Source organism: Haemaphysalis longicornis, unplaced genomic scaffold (genome assembly GCF_048455015.1).
Source record: "Haemaphysalis longicornis isolate Haplotype H1 unplaced genomic scaffold, Haemaphysalis longicornis Haplotype H1 scaffold_14, whole genome shotgun sequence".
Classification (NCBI taxonomy): domain Eukaryota; kingdom Metazoa; phylum Arthropoda; class Arachnida; order Ixodida; family Ixodidae; genus Haemaphysalis; species Haemaphysalis longicornis.
Window position 1 is genome coordinate 15,865,871 of NW_027526245.1, and position 24,504 is coordinate 15,890,374.

A 24,504-nucleotide genomic window follows, 5' to 3' on the forward strand; every position below is an offset into this window, starting at 1 on the left:
CACGAATTCGCAAAACCACAATTGCGCCCTTTTCTTCCGTTCGGAGGGCAATTTCTGGAAAACCCGCCTTAGTGAGCACCTAATCAATGACGCCAATAAACTCGTGAAATTTCAAGTCTCTAGGTCTAGCAGTTTTGGCTGGGCGTTGATGAGTCAGTCAGTCAGTCAGTCGGGCACTTCTATTTATAGGTATATATATATATTTGTGCTCGATAGTGCTCGCTTCAAGGACACATGGAAGGTGCCGCTACTTTCGCGTCCAATCCACCTTGCACTTTGTCTGCTTCTCACGACCATTATCATCACCATGTCACACCTAATCTGTTTCTCATACCCATCCACATCATGATTCCTTGGGCTGGTATTCTCGGTTGCCTCTCGGAATAAACGCGCCGTTCCGACTGACTCTGCGACGTCTCTTCTGGGTGACGGCTGCCTTTGACGTCTCCCTCAAGTGGTGGAGGTGCACCTCGGTGCTGTCCTCTGTCTTTCCCAGTCGCACACCTGGAGCTCCGTTCCGGTAGGCGCTTGCCTCTGAGGATGCAGCACGAGAGCGGGAACAGCCCCCCCCCGGAGGGTCAGCTGCCGTGCCTGCTGCGTTTACCATCACCAGCCACCAACGCGATCCGCCAGGTTTGTCTGGCCTTCGAGGCGAGGATGTCGACGAGTGGCTGGATAGTTATAATCGCGTCGACAGCTTTAATCGGTGGGATGACGCATTCAAGCTCCGAATCGTCTCCTTCTCCCTGCACGAGGCGGCCAAGACGTGGTTCCGTAACAACGAACACACTATCACAGACTGGACCGGCTTTACTCAGGAGCCACGAAACATTTTCGGCACGCTGTCCATTCGCGCAGAAGTCGCCAGACAAGAGCTTGCCTCTCGCATTCAACGCCCTGATGAGACATAATTCGCCTCATACATTGAGGACGTCGTCCCTCTTTGTCGCCAAGTAAATGAAACCATGCCAGAGGCTGACCAGGTGCGTCATATATTGAAAGGTATCGCTCCGTTTGCCTTTAGCGCTCTGGCCGTGGAAAATCCTGCAAATGTTAGCGATGTCCGCAAGACTTGTCAGCGGCTGGACCAACTACAATCTATTCGCCTGCGCCGGGAGGCTTGGGCCTCTCATGAACATGGGGACTCGGACCTGCGCAGTCTCATTCGCGCGATCATTCGCGAAGAACTGCAGCACCACGACTCGCCTTGCTCGTCGCGTGGCCATTGTCACACCAATCCGCCTGAGCTCCGAGATATTGTCAGAGAGGAGCTAACATCCATGACGGGATATTCACCCGCACGTCCTCCTCTTTGCACCGTCTGCGCGCAGTCCTACTTGCCCATGACCCCTCCCATGGCCACCGTCTTCGCGCCATCCTACTCCGCGATTGCGGCCAAACCGCCCTTGCAGGTTGAGCCACCGTCGCCGCAGGCCCATGTGACAGCGATTGCCGCAGCACCTGCTTCTCCGCATTATTACACCCCCATGCGACCGGGCCGTCAACGGTTTCCTGGAGAAGGCCCAGTGTGCTACTATTGTGGAATGAGAGGCCACATTTCTCGTTTCTGTCGTCGACGTCAGCAAGACGAGCGAAGAGGCTACGCCCCGTTCGAACGTGACTATTCCCGGTTTCCCTACGGCTATCGGCGTATCGAACACGTTTCCCCTCCGCGTAGCCCTTCTTCGCCTCCAGGGCCATTCCAGCCTCCGAGTCATCGTGCTGCACGCCGCCGCTCGCCTTCGCCATACCGTCGTTCCTTGTCGCCCCTCCGGCCTTCCACCCTCGCTACTAGGACTTACCAGGAAAACTAACTTCTGCAGTTTTTGGAGGGAAAACTGTACTAGTGGGAACAACGACAACTCCTCCAGAAAGACCCTCGAACACTGTCAGAGTCGAAGTAGAAGGTGTAAAGGCTGATGCACTTGTTGACATAGGAGCCAGTATTTCAGTCATTGATGGTAATTTTTGTTCGGAGCTACGTAAAGTGAAAACCCCGTACACTGTCCCCTCCTTATGTAATGCGAATCAAGGTGCAATAGAACCTAACGGATATTGTACTGTGCGTGTTTTTATAGATGGAATTCGGCACCACATACAGTGTGCGGTTTTGCCGCATTGCGCCCATCATCTCATTTAAGGGTGGAACTTTCTCTCGTCTGCATCCGCCGTAATCTCCTGTCACCACCCCGACATCGAACTGACGGAAACAGACGATTCAAGTGTTCCTGACGCGCAGCAGCAGCGCTTAGTTGCCAGCGCGGATTACGTCCTCGACCCCTGCTGCGAGAAAGTCATCTCCATCAGTTCGGATCAATTTTGTGAGGGTGACGTCCTCATCGTTCCCACTCCTCGCTTTCTGGCCAAAGGTCTGGTGATCGCAACGAGTCTCGTGCGATTTTCACATGGAGCTGCCGATATAATCGCCGTTAACACCAATCGTGAGCCCATGCTCCTACGTAAGCGCGCTACAATTGCTAGTGTTGCTGACTCAGAGGCCACCTGTATTTTCCCGCTCTGTGCAGTGTCATCCCCTGCTCATCTCAATTCCGTCTGTCCTGGCTGTTATCTAACCGCTACGATGGGTTCTGATCTCTCCCCGGCTGAGACCGAATCGTTAATCGCGGTTCTGACCAAACACAAATCTTTATTTGACGCTAACTGCACCACGTTCGGTCAGACGTCTGTGGCAACGCATCGCATCGAAACCGATGGGTCTTGCATTATTCACCGCCGTCCTTACCGTGTGTCCTCCTCAGAAAGGAAAGTTATCAGCGATAAGCGATAACGTCACCGATATGCTTCAGCGGAACATCATTCGGCCGTCAACCAGTCGGTGGTCGTCTCCGGTTGTTCTCGTGCAGAAAAAGGACGGATCAGTGCGATTTTGCGTTGATTATCGCGCACTGAACAAGATTACCCGAAAAGATGTCTACTCGATGCCACGAATTGATGACGCCCTAGATTGTTTACAAGAAGCGGAATATTTTTCAAGTCTTGATCTGCGCTCGGGGTATTGGCAGATCCCCATGCACGAGGCCGATAAAGAGAAGACCGCGTTCGCCGCCCCCGACGGGCTGTATGAGTTTAATGTTTTGCCATTCGGGCTTTGCAATGCCCCTGCAACATTCGAGCGCATGATCGATACAGTTCTTCGCGGTCTCAAATGGAAATCGTGCTTTTGTTATCTCGATGATATCGCTGTCTTCTCTTCGAGTTTCCCTGAGCATTTGAAGCGACTGGACGAAGTCCTCACCTGTCTTGCGAATGCGGGCCTTCAACTTAATACTAAGAAGTGCCGCTTTGCTAGTCGAAGCATTAAAGTTTTGGGACACGTCGTGAGCAAGGACGGAATTCGCCCAGATTCTGAGAAGATTGCCGCTGTCGTCAACTTTCCACGGCCATTGCAACAAAAGAGCCTGCGTAGCTTCCTGGGTCTGGCGTCGTACTTCCGTCGCTTTGTCCGAAATTTCGCTACCCTGGCTTCCCCCCTCAACAAGCTCATGCACTCAGGAACACCCTTTGTGTGGTCTGAAGAATGTGAAGACGCCTTTAAAGCATTGAAAAAAGCTCTTACTTCCGGTCCAGTACTGTGCCACTTTGACGAGTGCCGACCGGTCCTTCTCCATACGGACGCCAGTGGACATGGCTTAGGTGCTGTTCTCTTGCAGACGGATGACAAACACAGAGAAAGGGTTGTTCCCTACGCCACCCGCCCTCTCAGTCACGCCGAGAAAAATTACCCGATGACCGAGCAGGAGTGTCTCGCTGTTGTTTGGGCGGTTCAGAAATTCCGCCCATACCTCTACGGCCGTCACTTCACAGTGGTAACAGACCACCATGCTCTCTGCTGGTTGCAGTCACAGAAAAATCTGACCGGCCGCCTCGGCCGCTGGATAATTCGACTTCAAGAATACGACTTTACAGTAATTTACAAATCCGGCAAGAAACACCTTGATGCAGATGCCCTTTCCCGATGTCCGCTAGATCCTCCTGGCGTTCCTCCTTCGACTACCTCACGTAGCGCACTACGTACCACCGCTTCCGTCAGCGACATCCCAACTGACGACATCTCAAATTTGGCGACCCTCCAGCAATCTGATTGTTACTGCCGTGGAATTATAGAGCAGCTCATCGGCTCCAAAACACCCGTGAATAGCCGCTATCGCCGTCAATTTCAACAATTCCGGCTTTTCGGCGGAGTGCTTCACCGTTCCATTCACCACCCCTCAGGGTACCGGTGGGTTCCTGTTGCGCCGCGCTACCTCCGCCCAAAGATACTTCAAGCCTTGCACGATGATGCAACAGCTGGCCATTTAGGTTTCCATAAGACATGCGGTCGTGTTCGCAGCCGGTTTTTTTTTGCCTGGTCTTGCCACTTGTGTCGCCCGCTACACATTGCGGTGTGCGTCTCGTGCCAGCAGCGCAAGTGCCCGACGTCCGCTCCTACTGGACTCCTACAGCCACTGCCTTGCCCGTCGGCACCGTTCGAAACTGTGGGAATCGACCTTTACGGCCCTTTACCTACCACGACTGCCGGATATCGCTGGGTGGTGACGGCCGTTGACGGCCGTTGACCACCTCACTAGGTACGCGGAGACAGCTCCCCTTCGTTCCGGTTGTGCTGTTGAGGTAACCGACTTCTTCTTGCGCGCAATTATCTTGCGCCATGGCGCCCCTAGAGCCCTCTTGAGTGATCGCGGTAACATTGTTAAAGAAGTTCTTCGTTCCTCCAACACAGTGCACAAAACCACGTCAGCCTACCATCCGCAAACAAATGGACTAACCGAACGCTTCCACCGGACCCTATCCGATATGATTTCCATGTATATTCGGCCCGACCACCCAAACTGGGACGCAATTCTTCCATTTGTGACATTCGCTTACAACAGCGCTGTTCAGAAGACCACTGGTTATTCGCCATTTTTCCTCGTTTGTGGCCGCCAACCATCTTTTCTTCTCGACACCACCTTCTTTTCTGCTCCCGTACCTACGTCAAGTCCGTTATCCGAGCAGTTTATCGCTCGTCTCGCTTGAACACGGAAGCCTGCCAGCACGGCTGCAAACTTCGCTATGACGCCACGCATCGTGCCGTACAGTTCCGCCCTGGCGATGAGGTCCTCCTTTGGACGCCCACTCGCAAGCCCGGACTCTGTGAAAAATTCCTAGATCGATTTCTTGGCCCCTACACCATCCTGGAAGAAACCTCCCCGGTTAATTATCGCGTCGCGCCTTGTACTCCCCCTACGGACCGCCACTACAGGGGCACGGAGATCGTTCACGTATCTAGACTGAAACCGTTCACGCCTCGCACTTCGTGAAAGACTGCTCCCAGGCGGTCGCTTCCACGGAGGGGGGAAAAAGTGTGAGCATTTGTGCTCGATAGTGCTCGCTTCAAGGACACATGGAAGGTGCCGCTGCTTTCGCGTCCAATCCACCTTGCACTTTGTCTGCTTCTCACGACCATTATCATCACCATGTCACACCTCATCTGTTTCTCATACCCATCCACATCATCATTCCTCGAGCTGGTATTCTCGGTTGCCTCTCGGAATAAACGCGCCGTTCCGACTGACTCTGCGACGTCTCTTCTGGGTAACGGCTGCCTTTGACGTCTCCCTCAATATGTATATTTGTATATATATATTTGTATATATGCTTGTATGCTTGTATATATTTCTTGCCGATTGTGCGTTAATATGGGCAAAGAACATCTTGTTTTGATTCTGCACAAATAAACTGCCCAACTCGCGCAGCGTCGGGTAAGCGGCTGCGATGACGGAACGTCGTAGTTTCACATAGAACGAATAAAATCGTTCCATTTTTTCAAGGTCACTCGCACGGGTCACCTTCAACGTGCACGAGGATTCAATTTTTCTTGGAACGATTTTGCCACCCTTGGCCCATACTTACCGCCAGCCCTTTTCCTTCTTTTTAGCCACAGTCGTACCCAGCAGCCCTTTCAGGTCGGGACGAAGGTGTTTATTGAAAAACACTGGAGAAGGTTTTGTGAAGTCGAGATCAGTTGTCGAAACCCGCTTTATCCTTGCTTTCTTGAGGACGGTATCCCGCTTAGACCTACTCCGGACCTTAACCAGTACGTTGCTGGCTGCGTCGCCTTTCGTTGGTATCAATGTCGGTTTCTACGATCGGCTCGCCTGAGACTAATCCTAACCTATGGAGGAGTGTCCGTGGATGGTACACCTTCAAGCTCGCAGTTATGGTGTCATCCAACTGCGACTCAGTGCCCACAACGACGTGTGGTTTACCACTTGAACAAGTGCACCAAACTCCGTTTTCGATCTTAAGGCTATGGTAATTTACAACAATAATTTTACGTTTCGTTACAGGGCCTTGAATTTGAATAGACCTTGAATAGACCTTGAAGGACTTCACGGTATCACTATAGTCACGGTCATACCTAAAAACGTGGGTGCCAACCTTGAGCGTATTAGGAGCTTAAAATCCCCGCCGCATTCTCTAGCACACTGGAGTAGCTTTTTACGCTCTAATCTAACCTTTCCAGAGTAGTTTTCTCCCCCAAAAATAAATAAAGCTCTCACTAATGCGCAAGACTTGAAGGTAGCGAACCTGTAAGCAGCCTTCACGACCATCAGGAAGAACCATGAAGGTGCATGTTTGCAGCCGGTTTGGTTGCCATTCGCTGCCGCAATGACCTTTAATCTATCATGGTTGCTATAACTGTGAACTTGGATCATTTTTCAAGAGTGATAATCATAGGACATCACCATAGAGAGGCGTACGCCACGGCGTGTCTTTCTCGTTCCGAGCAAGTGTTACCATAATTCCGGTGAATTCTGGAGTTTTTTTGCCAGTCTTGGCGGATATGTATGGCGGGTATCTCTCAGTGGGTATGCACGGCTCGCAACCTTGCACCGGGGTCTCTGGGTGGTCGCCGCTCGCATTTTCATGTTTTTTTTTTTTTTGCAACTGCCCGGCGGTCAGCGCAGTCTTGGCCAGTCTCCCGAAGTGGGTATGCCTGGCTTAACAAACGTGCGCAGGAGACGCTGCGTGCTCCTCACGAGGCATGCACAGACGAGCGCTAGTCATTTTCTTGATTTTGTTAATTGCCCGACGGTCTACGCGAGGACCGCGCTCACGTGCGTGCGCTCGGCGATTTCTTGGTATTTTAAACTGCAAACACCAAAAATTACGGTTTCCTGAACAGCTTTGCAGTTACACAATCCGTACCTCTTAGATTTGACGCAGCGCCCGTTGTTTTTATTTAAATGACACGTACTTCACTAATATCGGCCTGTTCTTTTGTGGCGTCATACGCCCAAGCCGAAGGGCTCCTTCTGTCGTTGTTATGCAAGCAGCAACGCCTAGTTTTTCTGGGCAAACGCTTAAAAGAACCTGCCCGCGTTTCCCCAGCGTTTCAGCAAGTCCGCAAAACATGACGTCGTTTCGTGGCGATCTATTTTCTTGCTCTTCCTGGCAGTGGCGCATGGATGCAAACAATGCGGCAAGTGGTTCGACTCAAGCCGTTACTCTTCCCACTTCTTATTTGAAAGGCGGAACACGTGATGCGCTGGCTTCAGTGCGCTCAACCTTGTACTTGAAATCAGTTACGTTTTATTTGATAGCTTGCTGCTCACAGCCGAGAGTGCTAATTTTATCAAGGATTTCTGACTGCTTCTCCAGCATTTCAGGGATTTGCGTGAAAGCAGAAGACATTTTTTGTTCTTGCTCCTCGAAAACGGGGCTAGGATTTTACTCGATATGCCCGCAAAGCAGCAGAAGCCAACCTACAGTAACATCTCCGCTTTCATAGTACTTTGTAACAAGGTGAAATATATCACTAACAAGCACACAGACACACTTGGGGACTGATGCCACCTTTATACACGGTTTTCCGTATCCACAAGGACAGGAATAACCAACCTGCAGAAACAATAAGCGTAAATTTCTGGCGTCCATGGCGGTGCCAGATACCGGAGTGGCTGGCTCAGGTGCTTGTTTACAAAGTTTCTTATCCTGGTATAATCACGGTTGCCAGAGGACGAGACGATCGGCTGCCGGCAGCGCTGGCATGTCCAGCGGCGGGTTGCGATCCCAAAGGCATATGAAAGCGGGGCAGGAGTGGTTCACGCAGGCATTCTTGATGGGAAACAAACACGCTGAGTTGAAGGTGCCGCAGAAGGTAGTCACCACCTGCATCAACTGCAGAAACAGTAGGCGCAAATTTCTGGCGTTCATGGCGGCGCCAGATCCCCAAATACACCGAATGCTGTCACAAAAGAAATGTCTCCATAAAAAGGAAACGTTCCCGTACTTCTATTTTGTATAATACAGGAGACAGAGTTCAGTTAACCGCTGAGCCGGTCAAATGAGCCGATTGCCTTCAGTAGACTGAACAGTTCTTAGCCGCTCACTGAAGTGAACCGTTTCGTGCATCTCTGCATTTGTGCTGTGACGTCTTGCAGCGCAGTGCCTATTGCGAGGTGGTCTTTAACGTGGTTACTTTCAGCACCAGGCTATACTGGGCGGCCAAACATACAGTCGGCCGTGTGTTGGTTTAGGCAGGCTTGGCGGCTTGAAGAGGGCGTGAAGAGTCTGAAGCCATGCACACCTTGACCAGAAGGATGTTGCAGCGGCGTTATTTGGGCAAACAGCGATTATTGTGCCACAGCAACAAAGTGGAAGGAAAACAAAGACGCCGAAGAAATGGTCAACACGCGCTGGCAAATCTGATGCCGCTGCGTTTTTACCTCAGCGCACATTTACCTCAAAGCACCTTCTTCCAGAACCATAGACTCAGATGAAAAACAAGTCGTCAAGGCGATGCCCTTTCCCTTTAAAATAAGACTGATGGGCACGGGACGATACTTGAAAGAAAATGGGTGCACCGCTCTACAACAAATAACGTGATAAAAAGGAGTGGTTAGTTCCTCGTAACAGTACTATCAAGGTAATTTTAAAGCAAGTTGTTGGGAGTAAGAAAATCGTCAAGTTCTTTTTATTTCATATCATTATTGATCCTTAAGGGCCCGGAGGCATTGCAATAGGGGGGAAAAGGGGGGGGGGGGGGGTGGCGTACATCAACGTTGCAACATCTTCAGAAAAATGTAACAAGGAACAACAAAAAAAGGAAATAAAAAAGACTCTAGTGACGGCGTACATCAAGGTTTCTACTTCATAAAAAAAGTAAATCACCACAAATTTTAACAACGAACAAAAAAAAGGAAATAAAAAAGGAAGGAAATTAACACTCAAGTGACAGGCCGTACGTCCAGGTTGTAAGATCTAAAAAAGTGACAATGATCACACATTTTAACAAGAAACAACATGAAAAGGAAATAAAAAGAAGGAATACTAATACTATTTTCCTGTTGTATCATTTATTTCAGGTGATCACAGATATCATTCTTCTCGGCGCTGCTTTGGGACTTTTCAGTTTTCAGGTACGACAAATTGTTGTGTGGGCAAAAATGGTAACAATGGGTGTCGTTTGTTCATAACAAAAGGATGGCGATGAAAAAAGTGGCTGCGCCTTATGCAACCGAAAGCTTGGCTTAGTCTGGTTGAGTCTTGGTTTCACTTGGTTAACTTTTGTTTAGCTGTAATTATTCGTAAAAAGTACTTAATTATTCGTACGTATTCGTAGAAAATGTGCTTTTGTCTACGGTTGTGGTCCCGCTTCAGGCGTTTTCCAAGCCGTACAGCTCGCCGGCTGATATCCGCGGGGTGCCCATCAGGGGCCGTTTGCCGACGACGAAAGCCTGCAGCTCCCGCGCAATGCTCCGAGGAGACGGCCCGGCGTCGCTCTCATCCATGCTCAAGCTTGCATGCACGGGGCGAGACGCGTGGTCCGGCGAGAACCAGCTGCGCCAAGCCGTCAACGCCAGCGGCAGCAGGGGCCGGCCCGGCGAGTCACGTGATTCGTTGGCGACAATCCGGTGGTCGTATGAACGTGACATTTACCGCGACGGCGAAACAGCTCGACGAGATTCGTAAAGCGTTGCTGTAAAAAGACAAGCCAGGCCCTGAACAACAACAACAAAAAACTAGGACTGTTATGCCGAAGCAGAACATTTGGAATACTCGGCGTTGGTGGCGATCGGCAGAATACCGTCCATTTTGAGAACGTAGATGGGCACCGGAGCTTTGTTATCCGGGGTGCGCGCGAAACGCCGATTTCAGCGCATTAATGTTTTTAAAGCACAGCTTCACTACTTTCGTCCAGCGATTCCGCGGAAGATGCGTAAGGTGATCTTTTGACCGCTGACGCAACCCCGGCGACGCACCTCTCGAAGCGCATCGCGTGATTCGCCGGGACCGCTGCCAGCGTCAGGCGGCCTGCCATGCATGCCATGCGGGATCGTTTCGGGTTACGTGACTGGTCTCGCGCCTGACGAAGAGGAACGGTACATTCGCCCGGCCTCATCCTGTGAGCGTTGCACGGAACCGAACGGCTTTGAGACGTGGTAAGCAATACAGCTAAATCAAAGGGTAACAAATCGAAGCCAAGACTCAAACAGACTAAGCCAAGCTTTTGCTTTGCTCATCCAAGGTTAGCTTAGCTCAGCCGCAGCCATTTTTTTTTTGCGTCCTTTACCTAACGCGTAAGGGTGGCTCACGGAGGAACATCCTCCTTTTGCGGAACACGCAGCTACCTATTTTGTGTGTCGATTCACTTATTTAGTGCACCAACTGCCGCCATTTGTTACATCTAAGCAAGGTGGCGCAAGAAGATAATAAACAACGGTAAATGAAAACAAACAAAGCACTTTTACAACTGATAACTCATTCACTCTGTTATGGTACAAGGAAAAAGGAATATTTGTATACATCAGTTGCAGTAGTGTATGGGGTGGGGTTCACGGTGTTTGTACATGTCTTTTCCAGGGACAACAAGGAGATTGGTCCGTCGATATCTTGCCCTTGATTCATACAAAGAAATCAAGCCGGTAGCACTTTCTCGTCGTTTCAAAGCGTAGAATATTGCCAGTCAACGTTAATTGTTACGGACAATCAGGGCGTGAGTAGCTAAGAGTACATAAACCCAACAGCTTTTCCTTTGAATTCTTTTATGTTTATTGATGGTGTGATAAATATAGGGGTCCGAAACAATGCAAATATATAAAGCTTTGACCAAATGCAAGTAATGTAACACGGCAGTTGCAGGTTGCCGGGGAAGATTCCCAGTCTGTGTCTTGCGATAGTAATGTAAGAAACGCGGGCGAACAAATATTGTCAGCGTTCCAGCCACACAATGAATTACTGGTTAGATGAACACAAAGCCTTTCTAATTGTCACTTGTTACAATTGTGATAGTTAAAGTGTACTGATGGACACATGGCCGTTTGCTGGTTTACGAGAATCCAGCAGCTATTGGTTGCCTTTGAAACCATCTCCATGTAGGGCTCCATTGAAGTGTGCCTGTAAAATTGGAATTTAACGCGCACTGTTCCTTACAGCATAAAACCACGAAACGGCAGTGGGGCGTCTGTGTACGATTGAATTCGTAATTTAGCGCATCAAAAATATTCGGAACAAAAAAACACCGGTCGTAGTGCACTTCGTTTACCAGCATCCAAGATACCATCAAGATAATTGAATTGTTTGCCACCTTTTGTGTTCAGTTTGCGATTTCCCAGCAAATTCACAATTCATGTAATCAAACTTTCGGGTAGGCCAATAGGTTCTATTTCAAACCAAAGCTTCCTACCTCCACCAGCCAACTGTTCTTTCGCGGCGGGCGGGTCAATAAACTTCCAACTCGGCGCAGGCGGCGGGGCTGGGGGCGGGAGTGGGGGGGAGCGTGCGGAATTTTTCACTAACGGAGCACACTGTAGATGGCGCGGCAAATTTTCCCAGCGTTCCCCGCGCGCAGGTGGCTGCTTGCCTGCGGGCACGTCGCCGGGACGGCTTTGTCGCCTGCTTTAGCGACGGTTGTTTTGGGCCTGTTTTCGCGCAGCTTCGCGTCCACTGCGCGCTTCATTCGCACGGCTATAGTAACTTGTTTGACCGCACCTCCTGGGTAACCTGGACGAGACGAAATAAAGTGGTCGTACGGCAAAGACACGTTAAGAATTGGTTTGCAGGGCGGGAAAACAAAATGTAGAGACCACATACAGAAATCTGGCCGCCAGGAATACGCTATCTATTGCGCAATGCTTGCCACGAATGTGGCTTCGTTTTTTAAATTGTAGAATACCAATTCGGTTGTGTTTTAACAAGCATTACAAAAGGCGAAAGGAGCAACTGGTTCTGATAAACAGCAATTATAAAAGTTCCCTCAGCTTTCTCGCAATTCTCGCACTTACGAAACTAACTAGTCGAATGCTTCAATTTGTGTGCACGTACCAGCTAAAGCCTTCTTTTTGATCACGTATTCTGGACGTTCGGAGCACCAGAACTGCGTGAAATTTACCAGGGACAAGGCAATGCTGCCAGCAAAATATCTCTGTGCATGGGCGGCAGCTACGGCCAGTCCATGGCGTCGGAGTGCTTCACAGGCGCTTACTTGAGAGTACAGTGTAGTTGCAAGGGATTTAAAAAGTACTCGTTAACGAATACAGCACCGAGTGCACGCAACTGGCTGAAATGGGGCTACAAGTCAGAAGACCCATGGACAGTGGGGGCCATCTAGACGACTGCGAACCTATTAGGGAAAGTTGCAGTGACGAAGACCTGGAAGTTGCACGCGAAGACAAGGAGGCCAATGACCTGCGCTGCTTGCATTAATCGTGCAAGGCTGCAAAAACAGCAGAGCTGGCGGCCGCTCTCCCTTCAGTGGAGTTGCACCTGACATGGGTTTCCGAACTGGCCGCTGAACGTGTTTCATGACTGGCAGGCCCGGATCATTTTGTCCCCGGGTTTTACATCTGCCTGAAGTGGACCTCGTTAGCACGTGCTGGAACTGGCGGAAACAGGCTTTTCGAACTCTGCGTGTGGAGCCGTAGCTGTCCTCTACTCCCAACTTCAGGTGCAAACGCACGTGAACTGGCGAGGAGAAGAGCACGCGACGCCACGAAAGCTGGGCAGAGCGTCCACAGAAGGTAACTGGGAGGCAGGTCGCAGCTCCAGTTGCGGTGGCACGCCAGGCTGCCGGGATGGTCCACCGCCAAAGCCGCGATCTTGCAGAAGATTTTATTGAGATCAAGAAAGGCTTTTGAGGGCTAAGTGGGGCCGCTTCGAAAAATCAGTCCTTGGGTGGGAGCCACATTTCCTGCGGACTGTACTTAAGGACACCGAGGAGAATTGCGGCTACAGCATGCTGCAGAAAATTTGCCGGGAAGTCACTGTCTAATAAAATGGCGGCAATCAGTAGGTAAGACGGCGCAGGGCGGCAGTTTGCCACACAGAACTCCAACGTAACCGGCAGTTTCCGCGATGACGCTGGTGAAATCTTGAGAGTTCGGGGGAAGAGCACGCCAACTCGATCTCGCCGCGAATATTAGGACGGCCTGAGGTGAGGCCCATCACCTTCGAGGAGACGGACCTTCGTGGAGACGGAAGGACGACTTCCTCTTCAACCGATGGGAAATCGCGAAGCGCGCGGACCCCGCAACGATGCAAGAATGCCTGTCGCAAAGGGGAACAGTTCTGATGGTCCCTAAAAATCAGCAATTGCATTTTACATGAATAAATAATAGGGACGATTTTGTTATAACCAGAAGTGAGTTTTGTAATGGAAAAGTAAGAGCAGTTAAAGGATAATTAGCGGAAGGTATGGGCATGTCGTTTGCGCATATATGTTTTGGGGGTGTTGGGAGCAGGGGAGTTTGGGAGAAGAAGCAAAAACGGAGGGAGGGGCAAATATTTGCGATCTTTCTTGTCCTTTTTATCTAATAATCTTACTGGGTTTGAAACTGCCACTAACCAGTGCGGAAATTGTGGTAGGAACTGCCTGTTGCATTACATAGGTATTTTTACCCCACCAGTATTGTGCGTGGTTCTCGGGCATACTAGTGTTTACCACCGGTTCGCAGACGAGTCGCTTTGCTTCCAGACAGAGGAATGTGAAATATTCTAGGGAAACTTCTCGTAGCCACTCAGCAATGCGCGTGAAGCTCTTCCGCATCGCGCTGGACAGCGAATCGGTTTGGCTGCAGGTTGGAACAGCTATAATCTCCCTGTAGCCGAAGCTGCTGAGCACCGCCGCATTCCTTTCTCTCCCGTCTGCAGCGGCCTGTCGACAGCGCGCCTTTGTGAAAGTCTGGTATTCGCGACGCCGGCGCCTGCTCCGCATACCCTTTTCGGGGAACATCTTGTTGTCCGGCCGACTCCTGGGATTAGTCCTGGCTGCAGTGCCGTCTGCTCGCTCGGGGGGCCCTTTTTCCTCTCTTTTACAAGGACGCGGGGGTTCCCCTTCTTTCCCTCGTCGGGGAGAACTCTCGGCACTCGCATGTTTGGAAAATTGGGCCCATCTCCCCACGAGGGGGGACTCCAGTAAATGCGTCGCGTAGGGGGTCGGTGTATTGCGTTAACGTTAGTGTTTGTGGGGGGGGGGGGGGGGGTGGTCGGGTGGTAGTGAATGTGTTAACTATTATTGCTTATTGCTATCAATTATTATAATTTCTTTCATATATTAATTATTACTTTCGTGATTTTGCGACTCGAGTCCCCCCTCGTGGAGAGATGGGTTTTTCTTTTTTTTGTGACGCAAGAAGTGAAGGCAAGAAGTAGGTTGTTGTAAGTCGTTATTTATTTATTTGTTGCTGTTGTCGTTGTATTGGACGCTGAGAACGACGGCTTCGTGGTCGCTAAGTGTACTGTTAAGGGGTCTTTAAGCAGTGGTCGTGCGTTGCAGCAACTGGTTAAGACGAGATCGATGCAACTGCTGCCGTGTATCAGCAGCTTCTTGACGTAGTTTGAATGAGTCAAGGATATAAGGCGCGTTCGTACCCTTTGATTCTGTGTCGCTTTTGTGGCGCAGTGGGAAGAGCACTATGTACCTCGCGTTCCGCCCACAGGGTCGTGGGATCGAAACCAGGCGCCGATAACTGTTATTTTTTTTATATAGTGTAGGGGGAGGGGTGCGGACCTGTTGTGGAGAGCGAGGAGGGTAGCGTGATGCGGGAGAGGAGGAGTGGGGGAGAGGGCACACCTGCGCGCTGAGCTGTTGCGGACGGACGGCGGACGCTACATGTGAGTTAAAGAAATGCTCTGCATTTAAAATAAACAGCGTGTCTTGAAACTGCAAACCAGCTCCACGTCTGCTTTCTCGCTTCCTTCGGCAGCTGACCATTCCCGGCTGCTACAAAATTGGTGACCCGAACAACACCACAACGAACACGCCGTGATGAGTTTCTACGACAACACTGCTGCCTCCAAGCCTGCAGTCATCGCCACAGAACTGAAGCTACCAAATCTGTGGCCTAAAAATCCAAGAGTTTGGTTCAGCCAAGTGGAGGCCCGTTTTCAGCTCCGGCACATCACCTGGCAGTCCACGAAGTACCTTAACGTCGTCGCAGCCCTGCCCCCAGAAATCGCCCACGCTACCGACGACATTTTGGTTTCACCCCCCACACAAGGGGAATACGACACCCCCAAAAAGACGGTGCTGGACCGCCTCGAGGCGCCTGAAGAAAGCAGACTTCAGCAGCTCTTGCGTCGTGACAAGCTGGGCGACCAACGACCTTCCCAACTCGGTGTGCACGCGTGCCAGGACGGCCAGCTCCCACTTCTTCGTGAACGTTTTCTGCAACGGCTGCCCCAGTCGGTGCGCGTGGTTCTTGCGGGTTGAAATGAGACGTCCCTTGACCAGCTAGCGCAACTTGCCGATCGCATCACGGAATACTGTGCTTTAACCTTCGCGCCCATAGCTGCTGCAAGAACACACGAGCAACCAGATCGACTGTCGCGCCTTGAGGAGAAAGTGCAACAACTTACCGAGACCATGCAGCAACGTTTGCTATCTGGCGCTCCCCAACAGGACGAGTAACGACGCAACCGATCCCCTTCAAGTCAGCCTATAGGCTCTTCCCAGAGAAGCCAGTCACGAGATAGGCAGGACGGAGTTTGCTGGTACCGCCGTCGTTTCGGCACGGGTGCTAGCCGCTGCACTCAACCTTGCTCGTTTCCGGGAAACGCTCCGGCCAGTCGTTAACGACGGCTTACGACATCGGCCCTCCACCCAGCCGCCTGTTCTTGGTAGTCGACCGCGTAAGCAACTCGCGCCTGCTAGTCGACACGGGAGCCGAAATCTCTATTGTCCCGCCAACCCCCGAGGATCGCCGACGTAGTAAGAACACATTGTCGCTGCACGCTGTGAACGACACTGTCATCGCTACGTACGGCTTCCGCTCGCTGACAATAGACGTCGGGCTCAGGCGCCTGTTTCGCTGGGTTTTCGTTGTGCGGACGTTCATTGTGCGGACATACTCGGAGCAGACTTTCTCGGCCACTTCAACCTGGATGTGAGCGTCGGTGACGGTTGCCTAAACGATAACAACACATCCCTCAAAGTACGTGGTTTGGAGTCAAACATCTGCTCATCTGGCATCTGCGCCTTCCAGCCAGTATCTGCCTACCACCACGTCCTGGTCAAATTCCCTTCTCTCACCAAGCCCCGTAACAGCGTCACCACCGGCCCGCCAGTCACTACCCGGCCACGACGGCTGTCCAGCAACAGGCTTCAAGCTGCACGCAGTGAGTTCCAGCATATGCTGCAGCTGAGAATTGTTGGCCCTTCGTCTAGCAACCATTCGTCGCCACTACACATGGTGCCTAAAGACGACGGGGACAACTGGCGCCCGTGCGGTGATTACAGAGCCTTGAACGCACCGACTAGTATCCTCTGCCACACATTCACGATTTTAGTGCACGGCTGGCAGGAACGAAAATATACAGCAAGATCGATCTCGTAGCGGCATACCACCAAATCCCCGTCGAACCGGAGGACATACCAAAAACAGCCATAACAACTCTGTTCGGCCTGTTTGAGTTTGTCCGCATGCCCTACAGCTTGAAAAATGCCGCACAGACCCTTCCAGGGTTCATGGATGAGGTCACCCGGGGTCTTCCTTTCGTCTTTGTCAGCCTGGATGACATTTTGGTGGCCAGCAGAACGCCTATGGAGCGCGAAGAGCACCTCCGCCAGATCTTTCAGCGTCTGGACGAGCACGGTCTGGTGTTGAAACCTCAAAAGTGCGTGTTTGGTGTCGAGGCGCTCAACTTCCTCGGCCACCACATCACTGCTGAAGACATTATGCCATTGGAATCGAGGGTGGAATCAGTCAAGAAGTTTCCAGCTCCAACATCTTTCCGAAAGCTCAGAGAGTGTCCCGGCCTCCTAAAAATTCAAACCGGCGGTTCATTCCGCCTTGCGCTCGAGTACTCCAGCCATTGACCGACATGCTGCGCCGAGACGACCAAAAGGCACGAGAATTTTCTTGGTCTGACGAACACCAAAACGCTTTCCACAAAGCTAAGGATGAGCTGGCCACGGCTACCCTTCTCATGCATCCACTGCCTGAAGCTCCTACACGCCTCATGGTGGACGCCTTCTCCACATCGGTCAGAGCAGTGCTGCAGCAACAGGACAGTGCACAGTGGAAGCCACTGGGCTTCTTTTCGACACGTCTGAAGCCTGCAGAAGTACGGTACAACACTTTTGAAAGGGAGATGCTGGCAATCTATTGTTCCATTAAGCATTTCCGCTACTTCCTCGAAGGTCGTGAGTTCGACATTTTGACAGATCACAAGCCCCTCACCTACGTATTCAACAACAAATGTTCCTCCTACTCAGAACGGTAAATTCGTCAGCTTTCATTCATCTCTGAGTTTTCTTCAGACATCCGCCATGTTCCCAGGGTGCAAAACGAAGCAGCCGAAGCCTTGTCTCGCGTCAACGCTTCTGGCGAAAACGTCCTGGACTTCGAGGCAATGGCCGCGGCTCAGTGGGAGGACACTGAGTTGACAAGGCTGAAAGGGGGGGGGATCTTCACTCGTGCTCTCGGAGGTTGCACTTCCCGATGTCCAGGGCATGATGCCCTGCGATATCTCCTAGGCAACCCCACGACCTTTCGTCCCACTGAATTTTCGCCGAGTGGTATTCAACACTTTCCACTCCATCAGCCACCCAGGTGTCCGCGCCTCCCAGCGGCTGATAACAGAACGCTTCGTTTGGCCCGGCGTCGATGCGGACGTGCGACGTTGGGCTCGGATATGTGAAACGTGTCAGCAAGTGAAGGTGCCTCGCCACACTCGTGCTGCACTACAGAAATTTCGGACTCCCGAGTCGCGATTTGACCACGTTCACCTCGACCTGGTGGGACCGCTACCGCCCTGCCAAGGTTTCACGTACCTGCTCACATGCATCGACAGGTACAGCCGGTGTGCCAAAGCTATACAAATTGCGGACATATCAGCTGAGACCGTCACGCAGGCCTTTATTCCAATATGGGTGTCACGCTTCGGGTGCCCTGTCCGCATAACAACTGACCGGGGACGGCAATTCCAGAGCAACCTTTTTTCCGAACTTTCAACCCTCCTCGGCACGAAGCTACAGCATACAACCGCCTACTACCACGCCAGCAACGGAATGGTTGAGCGCTGGCACAGGCAACTCAAAGCTGCACTTGCAGCGAAACTCCATTGCCAGCACTGGGTGGAGAAGCTCCCGCTCGTTCTTCTTGGCATACGCTCAACGGTGGAGGAAGACATCGGCTTCAGCGCAGCGGAAATGGTGTACGGCTCAACAGTTCGCCTCCCGGGAGAATTCTCCTACGAGACCCCTTTCACCCCAGCAGCCTCCGACCACATCGCGAAGCTGCGCGCATGGCTTGCGCAACTCAGGCCAACAGCACCTCGCATCGCCCGCAACAGGAAGGTTTTCACTTTCCCCGACATGGACTCAGCTACACATGTCTTCGTGCGAAACGACGCAACGAAGCCGCCCCTCACTCCGCCGTACGGTGGCCCGTTCAAAGTGTTGGGACGTAATAACAAGACCATCACAATCGACGTGCGAGGAAAACGAGAAGTTGTCGTCGTTGACCGCGCCAAGCCTGCTCATATTGAGGTTTCGGTTTACGCAGCCTCTCATTCAGAACCAGTGGACTCTGACCTTTCGCTATTGAGCTGGTAACTGCTCCCTTTCTTTAAAAGCTCCGCAATCTAGGGGGGAGGGGGGGCTCTGCAGCGGAAGCTGCATAGCACCGCCGCATTCCTTTCTCTTCCGTCTGCAGCCGGCCTGTTGACAGCGCGCCTTTGTGAAAGTCTGGCATTCGCGACGCCGGCGCCTGCTCCCTACCCTCTTCGGGGATCAACTTATTGTCCGGCCGACTCCTGGGATTGGTCCTGGCGGCATTGCTGTCTGCTCGCTCGGGGGGCCCTTTTTACTCTCTCCATACGTCGGCAAACTCACTCACGAGTGCGCTCACACACCCCCCCTCACCACTCATGAGTGATTGGTGAGTGAGCCTCGCCATCGTTGTGGCCTGGTGAGTGCGAGTGCGAGTGAGTGCGAGTGCCACTCGTGGCGAGCCCTACTGGCCACTCGTGAGTGCGAGTGCTACTCGCGGCGGGCCCCACTCAACACTCGCAAGGGCTAGTTTCACTCGTCAGCCCCACTCACCACTCGCGAGTGCGGGTTCCACTCGTGAGTGCGGGTTCCACTCGCGAGTGCAAGTTCTACTCGCGGTGAGCCCCACTCACCGCTCACGAGTGCGCGTGCTCTCACCACTCACGAGTGCTAGTGCGCTCACTACTCGCAAGTACTGAGCCCCGCTCTCCACTCGCGAGCGGCGGGTGCACTCGCGCGATGTGCGGTGAATACCGCTGTGAGCACCGACCCTTGAGCTCGTGTTGGCTATTCCTCGCAGGGGCCGCTCGCTGTGGTGGTCCACCACAGCGAACGGCTCCTGCGAAGGAATAGCTCGAGGGTCGGCGCTCACAGCGGTATTCACCGCACATCGCGCGAGTGCACCCGCCGCTGGCGAGTGGCGAGCGGGGCTCAGTACTTGGGAGTGGTGAGTGCACTCGCACGCGTGAGTGGTGAGAGCACTCGCGCTCGTGAGTGGTGAGAGCACTTGCACTCGTGAGTGGTTTGAGCACTCGCACTCGTGAGTGGTGAGGGCACTCGCACTCGTCAGTGGTGAGTGGGGCTCACCGCAAGTGGAACTCGCAATCGCGAGTGGTGAGCGTGAGCGCGAGTGAGTGCGAGTAGTGAGAGCGGAGTGGCGAGGGAGTGCGAGTGGTGACGACGAGTTGTGTGCGTGAGCGCGAGTGAGTGCGAGTAGTGAGGGCGGAGGGGCGAGCGTGAGCGCGAGGGAGTGCAAGTGCTGGGAACGAGTGGAGAGCGTGAGCGCGAATGAGTGCGAGTAGTGAGAGCGGAGTGGCGAGTGTGAGTGTGAGTGAGAGCGAGTGGTGAGGGTGGAGTAGCGAACGTGAGTGCGAGTAAGTGCTTTAGTATAAATGTATTTTTTGAGTGAGTGTGAGTGAGTGGCATCCAGTTTTGCCGAGCTATGTCTCTCTCTTCTAAAAGAACGCGGGGGTTCCCCTTCTTTCCCTCGTCGAGGGGAACTCTCAGCACTCGCATCTTTGCAAAATAAACAGTGTGTCTTGAAACTGCAAACCAGCTCCACGTCTCCTTTCTCGCTTCCTTCGGCAGCCGACGTTCCCGGCTGCTAAATCCCATTTTGAGCAGCTGCTCTCAAGGTATCAGGAAATTGCGGTCGGGAGCGGCACCTCAAACTAGTCAATCTCCCTGTTGTGGTAATGCCGTCTATTGAATTGTCGTAACAGCAATGGCTGCCAGATGAAGGCTGATCAAGCAAATGTGGCGCCAAAACGGTCGCGGTCATCTGAGGAGCCCTAATCCGACCATGGGTGTCGGTCGCACGCGGCGGGCAAGCTTATCTCAAGGGGATGACCCACCATAAAAGGAGCCCCTGGCTGTGGCGCTAAAACAATCTAAGGGCGCAACTCCAGTGTACACAAGCTGATAATTGAATATTCCCGGAAGGTCTTGCAAGCGATTTCACATTCTACTTCCCTGAGAATAAGCTTGTTCTCGAAAAGCCTTTACGGCTTAGTTAGAACTGAGGTATGAATTGTAGGTTGCTTGAACTCTGTGAAAATAAATCGGGTCTTGATGTTGTGCTGTCTGCGTTAAGCGAATGTTGTGGTTTGGTTCTGTGACTACAGTGGGGCACGCCCGTTGGTGTGCTTGCAGGAAGTGGTTTTGTGCGTACTGCGCGCCGAAGCTAAACCCAAGCTACGCTTGCATATTTGTTGTCTTCACACTTTGTAGTTATTTTGGCAGCTGTATGTTTTGTGTGCTCAACCATGTGTTAAGCGGCAAAAATTCTCTCTCTGTAAGATTGTTAACCTCGTGAACTTTTTGCCTTGCAGGTGTACTTCATACTTGTTGTTCATTCCCATTATCAGAATATGAAGAGTTCATCACGTCAAGTATCTGTCGTTATTAAGATGTAAACTGGAGGACGACTTGGAAAATAAACATTTCATTGTTTTGAAACCATTTCACGTGGCTAACACAAAAAGGGGGGTTGATAAAATGTGCCCATAGCTTTCTCCACAATTTGTTTCAGTTCTACAGGAAGTGCGTTCGTACATCTTGAATGTATTGATGGCGTGGACGCCAAACGTTCCTCAACTCAACATAATTTACTTGACGAAGTATGCCATGCAAGCCACCCTTCAATCCCCACTTACTCCCAGATATTTCAATTCGTCAAAATAGTGCCGCGAACCATACATTGGGTTTGTTTATTTGTGTTTTGCTTTTACCGCACGGCAGCGCCGGTCTGTGTTATCTCTGCGCCAAGGGAAGCGCGTGTTCCATTCTTTCTTTCTGTGCCGCATGTGTTATCTGTTCTGATAGGGAGTGCATTCCGATCTAACGTGAACATCCCGGAATAATCTTCTTGCATCTACAATGTTCTCGATGCGAATCGACGGTTCCAGAACCACGCGCGCCGAAAGATAAAAAGCCTGGAGAGCAGACGCCGGGGCATTCGATTCGACGGCACTCGCCGACGCAAGTCACTTTGTTGACCGCTGTTTCGCCGACTTTGTATTCTTTTGAGTTGTTAGGAGAGCACAAGTTCGCCCCAATAAACGTGTTTCTCATTCAAGACAACTGCATCGTCCTTGTCTTCGCGAGAATAGAAGCAACGTTGTCCGCCCGCCAAGGAGACCAGGTCAGACAAAATCAGTCCGACAGAAGCTTAAGGGGGCAGGAAATGGCCAAGAAGGACAAAGACATATTTCGCACACAAGCCCTGTGCGAAATATTTAACTTTACAAAAATCACAATTCGGATAAAAACTATACCGGACACTGATGATTTTCCCATTCACGATAAAAGGATTGCCAATCATAGTGGCCGCTCTATGAGGCAACGTGCCCGCCCTCGTGCCACTCAGATTTTCAGAGGAGTTACTTTATCTCGAATTGGCTCTATACAGTGGCCTTCAGGGCCACTGTACGTTCCCACTAACCCTGTGTGGGAACATTTTGCCCTGACAGCAAACTTCACCAGAGCGTAACATGGCGTTGCTGTATCTCTCCGTGTAAATAAACATATGCGTTTTGGTGGTTTGTAGTGTGCCTTATGGGTACTAGGCCGAAAAGGCAACACAGAGTTCTACGCTCGGAAATCAGTCCCGAAACTGCACACAGAAGCGCTTCAAAACCTGTAAGGGTCCCGAAGCGTAACAAAAACTATGCTGAGATTTAACGACCAAGGGCAACTGTGATGATGTCAGGGTTCGGTGGTGTGAACCACGAGCGGGAAGGAAAGCACGAGTGACGTCGATGGTCCCACGCTGACCGGAACGGAAGGCGATGTCACCAGGCGCAGCAAGAACGGCAGCAGAGGGATCCCGGTGCTGCTGCCCGCTGCAGTAGCGGGTCCGGCTGGAGGCAGTGTTCTAGGGAACGGCGTTCCTGGAACTGCAGAAGGAACGGCGTACCTTCTGCAAACGTTGCATACCCACGAATTCGATGTTTTTTATGCCAAGGCTGAGGTACGAAAATCCACAAGTCGGTACTGTGTTTCTCTTCCTATAAGCTGGCCAATTTTCCAGCCCTTCAACGGAACGTTCTTCCTCGAATGTCAAAGGCAGAAGAATAATCACGCAGCGGGCCGCAGCTTGGGCTTCCTTTCCTGCCGGTTGACCTTACGCGGCGTTCGACGGGTGAATAGCGCAGCCGCGAGAATGCTTTTCACCTTTAATCGTTCGTTTGGGGAGGCCAAGATGCACGTCAGGCCGATAGAATTGTTCCCTGCCGGGGAAAGGTTTCGAAGCCCGAACATCGCATCGCTGCAGGTAGCTTGTGAAACCACCGTATATGGTCTTGGGTAATTACAGCATTAGTCCGCGCGAGCCACGCGTGCGTTGTTGTCGAGGGAGTCGCTTTCGCTGTGAGGTCATTCGAAGGGTCACCGGGTCACCTGGAATTGTTAGGGATTGCAGGTTTCCGAGAGATGCAGCGATGGCGTAGAGGTAGAACACCCGCCTCGCGTGCAGAAGGACCGTGGTTCGAATCCCGAACAATTCCCACCGGATTAAAAAAGTAAAAAAATCCGCGTATTGATGGAATTGCACAAAGGGGCTTGGGGTGCGGCCTGACCCCGGCGACCATTGCCGGTAATGCACTCCCTCACCAGAGCAGGATTGGCCACCCTGGTGTAGTAACGGCCACAACCTCCCATGAATACGCCAACTAACCCTCGGCCCTCAGTCCCCAGCGGCTGCGAAGCAACTGACCACGGCGGCGGTCAGACCTGTGACGCAGCAGAGGGTGCTAAGAATCCCTGGATCCGGACAGGCCGCCAATGGAATCTGAACCTGGCAACGTTTAACGCACGAACCTTATCTAGCGAAGCAAGTGTCGAGGTGTTGTTCGAGGAACTAGAGGGCATTAAATGGGATGTAATAGGGCTCAGCGAGGTTAGGAGGGCAGGCGAAGCCTTTACGGTGCTGAAAAATGGACACGTCCTATGTTACCGTGGTCTAGAGGACAGAAGAGAACTGGGAGTGGGATTTCTAGTCAATAAAAGCATAGCTGGCAACATAGACGAATACTATAGCATTAACTAACGGGCAGCAGGTCTTGTAATTAGGCTCAATAAAAGGTACAAGCTCAAGGTGGTACAGTGCTACGCGCCCACATCCAGCTACGACGACCAAGTAGTGGAACTCTTCTATGAAGATTTGGAATCGAAAATGGCTAAAGTAAAAACACAGTATACCGTAGTTATGGGGGACTTCAATGCTAAAGTAGGCAAGAATCAGGCTGTAGACAAGGTAGTTGGGAACTTTGGTCTGGGCTGTAGAAATAGCAGGGGGGACCTACTAGTTGAGTTTGCAGAACGGAATAACCTACGCATAATGAATACCTTCTTCTGTAAACGGGAGAGTCGGAAGTGGACCTGGAGGAGTCCGAATGGGGAGCACAAAAATGAAATAGACTTTATATTATGCGATAACCCTGGCGTCGTGCAGGATGTGGAAGTGCTCGGAAGGGTAAGGTGCAGTGACCACCGTATGGTAAGACCTC

The 24,504-nt window shown here is 51.7% G+C and overlaps 1 protein-coding gene across 4 annotated transcripts in view; it reads left to right on the forward strand.

Moving 5' to 3' along the window:
• LOC144165165 (uncharacterized) overlaps nucleotides 1–24,504 on the forward strand; it is a 380,643-nt gene that overhangs the window by 229,360 nt on the left and 126,779 nt on the right. For 3 of the 4 annotated variants that reach the window (XM_077695272.1, XM_077695273.1, XM_077695269.1), the window contains exon 5: nucleotides 9,372–9,425. The exons of the other annotated variant lie outside the window; for it this stretch is intronic. In XM_077695272.1, the coding sequence (XP_077551398.1) occupies nucleotides 9,372–9,425 (54 nt within the window). The remainder of the gene's footprint in view (nucleotides 1–9,371; nucleotides 9,426–24,504) is intronic. 4 annotated transcript variants of the gene reach the window in all.